We start from the raw sequence: 12,398 nt of genomic DNA, 5'->3' as shown, positions 1-12,398 counted from the left end.
ACACTGTACTTTTCAGCAGAGCAGAAACTTCACAGCAAGTCACGTATTTCTCTACTCAGCTTGTGCTTCTAGAGCAGCACCTACATACTTTGGAAGAGAGAAAGATAGCTTGTACACAGTCCTGTCTATCACAGGATCTCAAAGACTGTGTATCTAGAGTAAAGCTAAACTTTTTTTTTTTTAATATTGGGTGGCAGTGATCAGTGAAGCAGCAAGTGATCAGATGGGGAATGTACAGGCTATGACTCTCAGCCTTGAGGGAAAAGAGCCAGCCTGCTGGATGGGGTGGTCAGGAAAGACTTTCTTAGAGGCCTGACCAGCTCCTTGAAGAGTGGGAAGAGTCAGAGCTACAGCAGGAGAGTCCAAGGCCCGCAGAGGAGGTGGGAGCCTGTGGTGAACCTGCACAGCGGTGCCTGGGTGGTAAGTGAGGAGCCGGGTCAGATGTTTGTGCAGCTGTTGGCAGCAGGAGTCTGACTCCCAAACTGAGCTAGCACACGGAAATGGTTAAAGTGAGCGGCTGTGGGATTCACCTTTTTAAAAATGCTAAATCCCTTGAACATGATGAGGATATGGATCCTCTCCCTAGCAAATGTACATCCCTGTAAAGTGCATTTGTGTACAATTTGGGGGGGTTCCCCTGACGGCCATCCTTGGAACCCAGAGAGGTGAAGAACCCAATTCCTATGCATAATGGCTGCGCTGATCCTGTGCAGAGGCCCGTTTGCATAGTCTGGAGCCTTGCTCCCAAACAGGAGAATGGTTAGGTAGTGCGGCTGGCTTCTCGTGCACCTACCCTCATGATGCGTCAGCTTGTGTACTCCTGGTTAACACTCTCAGGGAACTTATCTTTGCCTGTGCCTCTTTTGGGAACCTTTAAAACACCAGCCAACTCCTGGCTTTTTCCTCTACAGATAACTGTGACCTCCACTTCAAGGTGGCCCGAGACCGGAGTAGTGGCTACCCTCTCACGATTGAAGGCTTTGCCTACCTGTGGTCAGGAGCCCGTGCCAGCTATGGAGTCAGAAGGGGCCGTGTGTGCTTTGAGATGAAGGTGAGTGGGAGCAACAGAAGGGTCAGGGACAGAAACCAGGTCCATCCTTTGGAATTAGCCTGTCATCAGCCACTTCGGTCAGAGCCACGATGGCAAAAGAGATTTAATTGAGATTTAATTGGACTGTGTGTCCAAGCAAAAAAAAGCATGATGGACTCAGGAGAACTGTCATCGCTAAACACCGCGTCGGAAAAGCAAGCCAATTGTACATCGCTTTGTTGAGCTAATTTTTCCTTAGTGAGATTTGACCCACGTATTATATAGCCAACCTCACTAGGTATGACATGTTTGTCGAACTGGGAAAAGGAGTAGTTTGGAAGAAAAATGAGCTAGAAAGTGTGGACATGGACCCTGCCAGTTAGAGAGGGTAGAAGGAGAGCTGGGCAAAGCTCGGTCCTGCCACCAGGACTGATCTTCTACCAGGACCTACCAGGCCATCCTCTACCATCATCTCTCCATAGTCCAGGTCAGGTTCTGTTTATGAAAAAAGCACACAGTCATGGTCAACGGAAATTCAGATGGCACAGGAGAGTGTAGGGTAAAAAAAGCAGAAGTTAGGCTCCGATCCCCCTGGTGCCTGTCCTACCCTCCAGAGGTAACTTACATGTTAGTGATTTCTTGCGTGTCCTTTGGGTAGCCAAACTTAACTGACCGTTAGTATCTACAGAACCATTTGCACAAGCTAGATACATGCCAAGTGCCTTGCACGGGTATCTCCATTAATTCTCACCATACCGTCCTGAAATAGCAGTTATCCCCGTTTTTTAACAGGGCAAGCTGCCAGTTTTCTCGTTTCTGATTGACTAAGTCTGTTGATTGTGAGTTGCGTAGTGTTTCATGTGCTGCTCATAGAGAAACGCTGCCGATTAAACTGACAGGGTGCTTGCTTCCCACATCAGTTGTAAGATCTGTCTGGATTTTGGAACAACAAGATGGAAAAATGTGCATCCGAAAGTCAAGAAAATAGGTTAACTTCACAGAAACCACCGACTAACATAGATACGGTTGTTAGGCAGTCTTACCTCTAAGGTTACATCAGAAGGCACCTTTTATTCTTTCTGCTTCTTACTTAATACTGTGTTTTGGACAACACATTCCATAGCAGTACGTCAACCCTACTTCACTCTTTCTGACCGCTTCATCTGTTCTGTGACATGGATGTGCCATAACATGGCCAGTGTCTTGTTGGTGGGTTTTTGGAGTTGTTTTTAACATAAACAGTGTCACTGAATATTCTTCTGTGTGTGTCGTGTGTTCACACATACACCTCTGATTGCATCTGTAGGGTTAACTGCAAGTTGAATTGCTGCGTTATAGAGTAGATGCATTTGCAGCATCCCCACCCACCCACTCCCCTTGTTTTTTTTTTAAGTTTATTTTTGAGAGAGAGAGCGTGGGGAGGATCAGGGAAAGGAAGACCGAGAATTCCAAGCAGCTCTGCTCTGACAGCACAGAACCTAATGTGGAGCTCGATCCCACGAAATGTGAGATCATGACTTGAGCCGGAATCCAGAGTTGGATATTCAACCGACTGAGCCACCCAGGCGCCCCTGCATTTGCAATTTTGATAGAGGTTGCTAAATTGCCCTCCAAAGACACTGTGCCAGTTTATCCTTCTACACTAAATATGACAGTCCCTGTTTTCTCTGTAGCATGTTAAAATTTAAAATTAACTGTACTTTTGAAATACCTATCTCTGTGGCCCTGTAATTTCCTGAGCCTTTCAGCGCAACAGGCCTTTCGGAGCACTTAAACACCTTTTCCCCAGCAACAAAAGCCATTGCTGATTTTTTAATGCCTGTGTGCTTCTTCCCTCTTGTGTTGCCTTATAACCTGCAAGCCTCTAGGCACCAGTTCTGAGCCTTCTTATTCTTTGTCCCCAGATCAATGAGGAAATCTCCGTGAAGCACCTTCCTTCCACAGAGCCCGACCCACACGTTGTCCGTATTGGCTGGTCCCTGGACTCCTGCAGCACCCAGCTGGGTAAGGGGACGTCAGCCTAGCAGTCCAGAGAGTACAGCAATGTGTCTCTATTCCTGGATTCTCAAACTTCCTAAGCTTCTCTTCCCAGCGTGGGACTCAGAACACGACTAGCCTAGGCTGGAGCACACAGTCTTTAGGCGTACAGGATTCAGCTGGAAGGACCATAATCCTATTAGCTTTCCTATGAAAAATTTAGTCTTCATCTTTTAGGAGATGGTCCAAAGTTCTCTTTAGAGAGCTGATCCTTTTCTTAAAAGATCAGTTGTCTTCTGTCTTCAAACCATGCTGAAAATAAGTTCCTCAAACCCTGTTAAGTTCTGTTTGGGGTTTTCTGTCCAGAGCCAGACCCAGAGTAAAAAGGGAAGCAGAGAGCATTGGGGCTGGTTGGCAGAGAGGCAGGGGCTGCTCATTGAGAGGTTTTGAATTTTCACAGGCCTCCAGGCCTCAGTGACATTGTGGCCCCAAGTGAGTGATTTCCATGACCAATGCTGAGATTTTCTGCTTTGGTCATATAAACCTTCTGATTATGAAAATAATGTGTGCTCTTTGTAACAATTCAGGCCACACAAGTTGGGGAAAATGAAAATCCTCCTAAACTTGTGAGATAACAGCCAACATTAACATTTTTATCTACAGTCTTCTGGATAATTCTTTTGTTCTTTGTATATCTCAAACTGGGTCACACTATGCATACCATTTCGTGGCCTGATTTCTTTTTCCTACTTCGTGTATGCTGGGCATGTTTTTATAGATAGGTATAACTTTTTTTTTTTTTAACAATGTTTATTTATTTTGAGAGAGAATGCACGAATGCATGCATGAACGAGCAGGACAGGTGCAGAGAGAGAGGGTGAGAGAATCCCAGGTAGGCTCCCCGCTGTTGGCACAGACCCTGACGCGGGGCTCAAACTCATGAACCATGAGATCATGACCTGAGCCAAAATCAAGAGTTGGACGCTTGACCGACTGACCCCGACCTCCCCTTAAATAAGTACAGCTTTCTGACCACTGCATCATTTTCCTTAAGTGATGTGTAGATCTGTTAAGTTGATTGCAATTTTTTGCTAGTAAACTCTTGAGTTGTCCACGTGTATGATCTGATTGTTCACGTAAGCCTGATCCTTATAGTAGAAATGCTAGGTCAAAAGGAGTGGACAGTTTCATTTTGATAGATGTTCACACCCTTTATTTCAGGCTCCTATTTTATCTTTGTCTCTGTTTTTGTATGTCGGTGGGGAGGTGGTACAGGTAAAGATCCAGAGCCCAGAATGGTCAGTTGTCCAAGGCCAACAGCTGGTGTACAGAAGAGCTGGGCCCAGAATTCACGTCTGTTGGCACCTTCTTTTCTGGTAGAATGTTCCTTGATTTCCTGGCCAAGGGTCTGTACAACCCAGGTGTCAGGCAGGGCCCTTGGAATCTCACACTGCTTCAGCCCCTGGTTCTGTGGCCTGAGGAGATCCAGCACCTTTCCTAACAGTTAGACCTCACAGTCTCCAGAAGCAAAACCCAGCCCCGTTCCTGATTTCTGCCCCAGACGCGCTGACACCAAAAATTGATGCCATTAGTAATACTTGACTGAATGTGAGTGCCACTTGAAAGGTCTCTTCTCTGTGTACAGCCTGCCTTCTCCCTCTCTCCCTCCTCCCTCTTTTCAGATTCTCCTTCTCTTTGTGCAGTTCAGTTCAGCTCCCACTCCCAGATTCCACCCCTCAACCCTCCAGGCCCTCAGTTCTGCATGATGAGGGCCTTCCTTTCAGCAGAACCTTCCTCACTTTTCCCCACAAAAGCAACTGTTTAGTGAAACTAGTAATGAAACTGACTTTTTTTTTCTTTAGAAGTATGTGGCAGACGTAGTGACCACGGCGGGTTTAATCTGCCTTTGCCCGTTTCTTCCGTCAGGTGAAGAGCCATTCTCCTATGGCTACGGAGGCACTGGGAAGAAGTCCACCAACAGCCGGTTCGAGAACTATGGAGACAAGTTTGCAGAGAATGATGTGATTGGCTGCTTTGCGGTGAGTGCTGGCAGCCCGTGGGGGTTGGCAGAACCAAACGTTGGTCCTGTCAGCTGGACTTGCAGACTTCGTTCCCAGAATACCTCTAGTGATTGTCCGCCTCATGTCCAGCCTCTTTTGCTATGGCTCTTTGTCTTTCTTTACCAGACTGCAACGTTGACTGTCATTTTGTGCAAAATTCTGCCATTCCGCCCCCTCTGGTCTTTCGCGCGAAGCTGTCAGATGGCACCCTGGAGAGGTTTGGGGACATCAGGTGTGCACAGCCTTCCTCCAATCCCAGATACCAGAGGGACATTTTCTAAAAATTTTTTTAATGTTTGTTTATTTTTGAGAGACAGTGTGAGTGGGGGAGAGGGAGAGAGAGAGAGAGAGAGAGAGGGAGAGAGAGAGAGAGAGAGAGAGAGAGAGAGGCAGACAGAATCAGAAACAGGCTCCAGGCTCTGAGCTGTCAGCACAGAGCCTATCGCGAGCTCAAACTCATGGACCGTGACCTGAGCCAAAGTTGGATGCTAAACCGACTTAGCCACCCAGGAGCCACTCAGAGGGACGTTTTCTAAACAAACCCAGGGATTTCTTGTCTTGCTCTGCTGCTCAATAGCCTTTGCTATTGGCTCTTGCCCCACTGTGGCATCATCTCATCCCAGAACCTCTCCTTTCACCTCATGCTGGTTGAACCGGCTTCCTACAGTGCAGTCTTCTAGAAGGGCAGGGGTGCATGCAAAATAAAACAAGAGATAGGCTGGCTGCACTGCTCTCCAACACTGCTGTCCACTGACAACAGTGACTGACACTCAATGGTGCTGCCGGCTCAGGCCAGACTCCCTAGACCCAGCTCCTGCTCGCCTGCTCACAGCCCCGGGCAGCGGCCTCCCTGCATGGCAGCGTGCTCTCCATAAGGAACTTCACACCTACCTCAGAACTCTGTGTGGGCTCATTAAGCCAACCTGTTAGCAGCACTCCTAATGATGCTTGGAGCATAGTACGTGCGCAGTAAATACCACTCAACAGTGTTTCAGTAGGAGTTCTAGTGTGGTAAAGTGTGTCAGGTGAGGCACCAGCTGGGGTGGCCCCCCGGGCACTTCCTCTTAGTCTGTTCTCCCTTCCTCCCTCTCGTGTGTACACATGTACTCTTTCTTTCTTTTTTCCTTCAGTGTCACTTTAAGAGAAATTTCTGAGAAAGCTCAGCCTTGCCCAGATTCTAACATTTGCCGATTTACTTTGACCAGTTTTCAAATATACACGTATGTGTGTATGATGTGCATCTGACCCCTTTGAAAGTGGGGTGCCAGCATTATGTCTTTAGTCCTTAACTCTTCAGCGTGCATTTCCTAAGAATAAAGCTGCTGTATCCACCACAGTACGGTTGTCAAATTTAATGCTGATGTAATGCCATTATCTACTCCACAGTCCACACTTAAATTTCGTTTGTTGTCCCAACAATATCCTTTACAGCAATTTTGTTCCTGGTCCAGGATCCAGTCCAGGATCATGGATTGTATTCTCTTGTTAGGCCTTTTAAGTTTGAAACAGTTTCCCAGTCTTCTATCTTTTGTGACTTGATTCTCTTTTTAATAAAAAAAACCATGTTTTCTTAAACAAAAATTAACCATGTTTAAATGCTACAAACTACTCTAAACCTTGCTTTTTTCCCCCCATTTAACAGTAAATCTTGGCTGTCTTTTCCTCTCCACACAGAGAACATATAGATCTGGCTCAATTAAAAACTTTTTAAAAAGTTTTTTATTATTTTGAGAGAGGGAGAGAGAGTGAGTGGGGGAGGGGCAGACAGAGAGGGAGAGAGAGAATCCCAAGCTGGTCCCACACCAGCAGCACAGAGCCTGATATGGGGCTCGAACCCATGAACTGTGAGATCATGACCTGAGCCAAAACCAAGAGTCAGATGCTTAACCAACTGAGCCACCCGGGTGCCTCTGAAAACATTTCTGAATAATGAACTCCTGTGGTTCCCAAAGATATTAAGAGATATATATCAAAAGATTTGTGTGTAAAGTTGTCTTCAGACCTGCCCTCTCTGCCCGTTGTTCGTTCACGTTTACCCTCCCTGTACAGGAACCCGCTGGTGCCTAATACAAGAAAGATGATTGTCGTATTTCTTCTTTTACACAAAAGGTGGTATATTATACATGTCATCCTGTATTGGTTTTTGCTTATTTATCTTAGAACTTTTTTCGTATCACTACCTAGAAGACTTTGTTTTTTCACATGTGGTGAAAGGGGTTTCAGCAGGGTGTTTTTTCATTGTGTGGATCTACCATTCTCAACCAGCAGACATTTGGTTAGTTTCTCCCCATTTTATTTGGTGGTGGCCTAGTCTTCTGATGCAGGCATCAATTTACCCTGCGCTTAGTTAGCCAGTGTCCTGTTGATGGACCAGAAAGCTATTCGCCAGGAGAGTCCATGGTGCGGTGACAGCCTGTCCTTTTCCCGTGTACCAGAGCATCTTGGGGATCTTTTTGTATTTCTGTACATGGATCTTCTCCATTCTGTAGTCTCTCCCACTTCCCTTTGGAGCACAGCTGGCAGTGCTGGGGTGGGTGATTTGCACATAAATCTTTGCATTCTGGTAGGAATCTACCTGCAGTGTTTATTCCTGAAAGTGTAATTTCTGGGTCAGGGGTGTATTTTTAAATTTTGATGGCTGCCACCGAGACTGCACTCCAAAGAGGTTGTAGAATTTTAACATGTCATCGGTGTGTGGCAGCATCTGCCAGACTCTGTCCCATCCAAGTGTGAGGTTCTGTGAGCATGTGGCAGTTTGGAACTATAGGCCTTGACTCTTGACTACAACTAAGTCATTCAACCAGGTACCCCTCAACTTCGATATTAAAGATTCTGTGTGCAGTTTTTCTTTTTTCAAATGGTGCCATAACTTTTTTAAAGGGTGAGGGGTTGGAGCAGATATGAGAATGCAGTGACCTGAGGGAACCCGGGGGAGCACATTAGCATTAGATCTCAAGTTCTCAGCCTTCACAAAACAGGACAGAATGGCTGCCAGGCAGAGAGAACGGTAGAACCGTAAGGAACGTTGTACTTGGAGCCCTGGGGACGACACGAGATGTGAGAGATGAGGCTGCAGAACTGGTGGGCTCTGAATAACACCAGGTGTGATGACCTTGAGGTTTGAGACCCTGGACGGGCACCAGGGTGTTCTAGCAGGAGTGACACGACCACACTTGCCTCTTGGACAGATGGCCCCGTTGGTGGTGGATTCATCATTTGAGGGTGCTGGTTTCTGTACAATATGGTGAGTTCCCCTAGTGAAGCTGGTGGCCGGAAGGAAGGCTGACCACCAGGATGTTCATCTCCATGTTAGAGTAAAGATGACCTCGGCCACTCTGGCTCCGGTGGGAAGACACAGCAGGGATCCTGCTGCAGGATTCAGTTTGGCAGATGTTTGTGTGTCTGCCCTGCGTGGTCTTGACCTCTGTGGGCACTTAAAAATGAGCAGATAAGGATTGTATAGAGCTGTGTCCTGTGGTCACTGAGAATGGTGTTGAGGAAGCCACTTAGGGAAAGGAGTTCTCGCTGCTTCTCAAAGGACGAGTCCCAAGGCGGTCTCCCCATTCAAGAGGGAAAGAATACCATGTCTTGTGCTTTTATATCAGGAATCCGACCTTGTACTTACTTTGGTTTAGTCTGCCATCTGATCCCAAGGTTTTTGTTTGTTTGTTTTTTTAACTTTTGAGAGAGACAGAGACAGAATGCGAGTGGGTTAGGGGCAGAGAGAGAGGGAGACACAGAATTCAAAGCAGGCTCCTGGGTCTAAGCTGTTAGCACAGAGCCCGATGCGAGGCCTGAACTCACAAGCTGTGAGATTATGACCTGAGCCGAAGTCAGACGCTCAACCGACTGAGCCACCCAGGTGCCCCATGATCCCATGTTTTGAGTCTCCCTTAAATGTAAACCTTTACCGTGCACCCAAAGTGATCTTTCTGAAACAGCTTTGACCATGCCACTTTCTTGTTGGAAACAAGTCAGGGGTTCTGCTCTGCCATCAACATGAAGTCCAAATTCCTGAGGTGACAGAGAGCCCCTCGCTATGCTAAGGGCAGGGACCGTGTCTCCTCCCTACCACTGCAGCCCAGCGAAGTGCCTGGCGTCTTGGACTGATCGCTCCCAGCAACCCCCTTAGTCCTCAGAACAGCCCTTTGCAACATAGAATCTTAGGATGGCTCCCTTGTTTGATAAGGAAACTGCAGATGAAACCTCAAGGTCACACAGTGAGTGAATAGCAGAGCTGAAGCAGTCTGCCTTCCTAAACGGCCTTAACCACTGCACTCCAGCCACTTGGCAGGAACTCTGTAAATAGTTGTTGAATGAACAAATACGGTCTTCGCCTGGCCCTCCAGCTGTACCTGAAGTTACTTCTCCCTCATCTGTCCTGCTACAGCCGGGCTGACCCTTTGTGCCCTCACCACCCGATTCATATACAAACACCACCTCTCTTTAGGACTCACTCCTCCCACCGCAGACTTGGCTCGTTTCCACTTCTTGTCCAGGACTTGGCTTACAAGTCCTCTCCTCAGAGAATCCTGCTCTTGAATAGGTGCCCTCACCAAACGGTCTGATTCCCTGCTAGGCCCTGAGCTCTGTCAGGCCCAGAGCACCACGGGCACCCGCACCGGGAAGAGCAGGAGCTGGAGGATGTGTGGTGTGTGGCGAACAAACAAATGCACACGTTTGTAGAGCTGGGCTTGACTCAGAAGGTCCTGCTGTGGGGCTTTCTTTCCATCTGTTCTCTCCACAGACTGCCCTTGCTGGGCTTGAGGACAGACTCCCCTTTTCCTTCATTTTTGTCTGAGGCTAGGCGCAAGACGGAGCTTCCTACGATGACACATGTCACAGCCTTGGGGTTTGGGGCAAGGAAGGCTTTGGCCACACCTTCGCAGCTGTTTCTTGGTGACGCCTCATGTATCTGTGTTGGGGGAGGGATGCACTTAGATGTGGGAAGGAAGCTGAGTTTCCTCTCCCTACATCTGCTCCCGCTCAGCTTTGGCTCCCAATGCCTTAAGCTGAACATTGGCAGTTATCTTCCTTTGGCTTTGTCTCCTAGGACTTTGAATGTGGAAATGATGTGGAACTTTCCTTCACCAAGAATGGGAAGTGGATGGGCATTGCCTTCCGAATCCAGAAGGAAGCCTTGGGAGGTCAGGCCCTCTACCCTCACGTCCTGGTGAAGAATTGTGCGGTGGAGTTCAACTTCGGGCAGAGGGCAGAGCCCTACTGTTCCGTCCTCCCAGGCTTCACCTTTATCCAGCACCTTCCCCTGAGCGAGCGGATCCGGGGCACTGTGGGACCAAAGAGCAAGGCAGAGTGTGAGGTGAGTGGGCCCGGAAGACTGAATTGGAGGCCGCTTCTCCAGAGTCACATTGCTGCCAAGGCAGAAGGGAGACCCTGCAGTGGGGTGGTGAAAGCGGCACAGTCTCACTGAGGGAGACACCTGGGGCCTCTTCCTCCAGGCTTCCCAGGGCTGGGAGACAGTGGTGAGGGGGTGGGTGTGGCCTGGAAGAGGGAGGGGCTGGGGTGAGAGACCGAAATCTTGGAAAGGTTCCCCAAAAAAGTTGTCATGGCTCCATCCACACTGCTCCATCAGTGAGGTCAGGATCTTGGAAAAGGAGGCTTTCCTCCCAGCAGACAGGGATGTGAAGGCACTTCTGGTGAGTGCATTCTTGAAGGAGGTTGTGCGGTTCCATCCCCTAACGCTGCCAAGGCTAAGAACAAAAATGACAACTGATCTTGGGGGTGATGAGGCTGCAAAAGCTGTACTGGTGAGCTTTGCTCTCAAGATAATGTTTTACTAGATACATAAGTGATTTGATGTTTATTCTAAAAAACTAAACATAAAGGTTAGTTTCCCATAATTCCACCGTTTGCAAATAAGTTTACTGTTAAAGTTTTCAAGTTTATGCTATCCTTTTTGCTATGCTAGGTGCCTGGTTTATACACACACTTATAATTGAGAACTTAAAGCATAAGCATTTTGGTATCCTCCCTTTCATTCAACATTATTTTGTGAGCTTTATCCTACTACACAAACCCCTCTTTTTAAACTCACTTATAATGGTCTTAAAAACTCATCATTCCCCCTCTTGTTGGGCGTTTAGGTTGTATCTACTGTTTGCCAAATTCTGAATGTACTACTAAATAAGTACCATGCTTGTCGTCATGCGTGTTAGTCTGTTCCTGTCTCAGACTCCAGGAAGGTTGTACCCACTTCTTGTGCCCACTACGTGTACCATGCCCAGTGCATCGCCCTCCCTGGGCTTTTTCCTGTCAGAGGCCACTTCATCCTGTCTAACAAAAATGTAAATAATCATGATAACAGCACTTGATTTTGTGCTCACCCCATGCCAGGCCCTCTGTTAAGAGCCTGACACACCTCATGTCTTTGAATCCCAGCAGCAACGCTGTGAGGTAGACGCTCTCATTGCTTCTATTTTCCAGAGGCAGCCATGAGGTTTAGACTCACCCTCGAGGTCACCAGTGAGTGAGGGTGGTGCCAGGCTGCCATGCCACCCACTGCTACTGCTTCAGTGCCCCGCTTTGTCCCATTCTTGTAGATTCTGATGATGGTGGGCCTGCCCGCTGCCGGTAAGACCACGTGGGCCATCAAACATGCAGCCTCCAACCCCTCCAAGAAGTACAACATCCTGGGTACCAATGCCATCATGGATAAAATGCGGGTAAGAATGGTTCCCGGTCTCTCCATATTCATCTCCCACCCCCCAAGTGCTGCCCTGCAGCCAGGACCACCCACCCCTTCACCACCCTCTGTCCACAGGTAATGGGCCTACGCCGGCAGCGGAACTATGCCGGCCGCTGGGACGTCCTGATCCAGCAGGCCACCCAGTGCCTCAACCGCCTCATTCAGATTGCCGCCCGCAAGAAACGCAACTATATTCTAGATCAGGTACTCACTGGTTGAGCGTCAGGCCCCAGAAAAAGGAAGGGGCCTGTTGGGTACCTGGGAATTCTCCTCTGGTCCTTTTTTTTCTTTTTCTTTTTTTTTTTTTTTTTCTTTTCTTTTTTCTTTTTTCTTTTTTTCCTGCATAATGCTCTTGGACTGTAGTGCTGGTCAGGGAGTCAGCCATACATGATGACACAGTGCCAGACTCAGCATAGTTCTCTGAACCCGGTCTGTGGGTGGGGCCTGGGGCCATGGTCCAGATGTAGCTCAGGCTCTCAGCAGCTCACCAGTACAGCTTCTGCAGCTATTTAGCGAAATGGAAGGGAAGTAGATTTCTGAAATGGACAAACATGGGCTTGAATCCGAGCTCTGCCTCTTCCTAGCTGCGTGCCTGTGGGTGGCTGACCTCATCCTCCAAATCTCA

The 12,398-nt window shown here is 48.0% G+C and overlaps 1 protein-coding gene across 6 annotated transcripts in view; it reads left to right on the top strand.

Annotated features, from left to right (window-relative positions):
- HNRNPUL1 (heterogeneous nuclear ribonucleoprotein U like 1) overlaps window positions 1–12,398 on the top strand; it is a 36,522-nt gene that overhangs the window by 10,810 nt on the left and 13,314 nt on the right. For all 6 annotated transcript variants that reach the window (XM_019819497.3, XM_045046477.1, XM_006941234.5 and 3 more), the window contains exons 5-10: window positions 912–1,051; window positions 2,935–3,034; window positions 4,934–5,046; window positions 10,121–10,387; window positions 11,628–11,750; window positions 11,849–11,977. In XM_019819497.3, coding sequence (XP_019675056.1) covers window positions 912–1,051; window positions 2,935–3,034; window positions 4,934–5,046; window positions 10,121–10,387; window positions 11,628–11,750; window positions 11,849–11,977 — 872 coding nt within the window. The remainder of the gene's footprint in view (window positions 1–911; window positions 1,052–2,934; window positions 3,035–4,933; window positions 5,047–10,120; window positions 10,388–11,627; window positions 11,751–11,848; window positions 11,978–12,398) is intronic.

The sequence above is a fragment of the Felis catus genome, chromosome E2 (genome assembly GCF_018350175.1).
Source record: "Felis catus isolate Fca126 chromosome E2, F.catus_Fca126_mat1.0, whole genome shotgun sequence".
Lineage (NCBI taxonomy): Eukaryota > Metazoa > Chordata > Mammalia > Carnivora > Felidae > Felis > Felis catus.
This window is presented reverse-complemented; position numbering and strand designations above follow the sequence as displayed.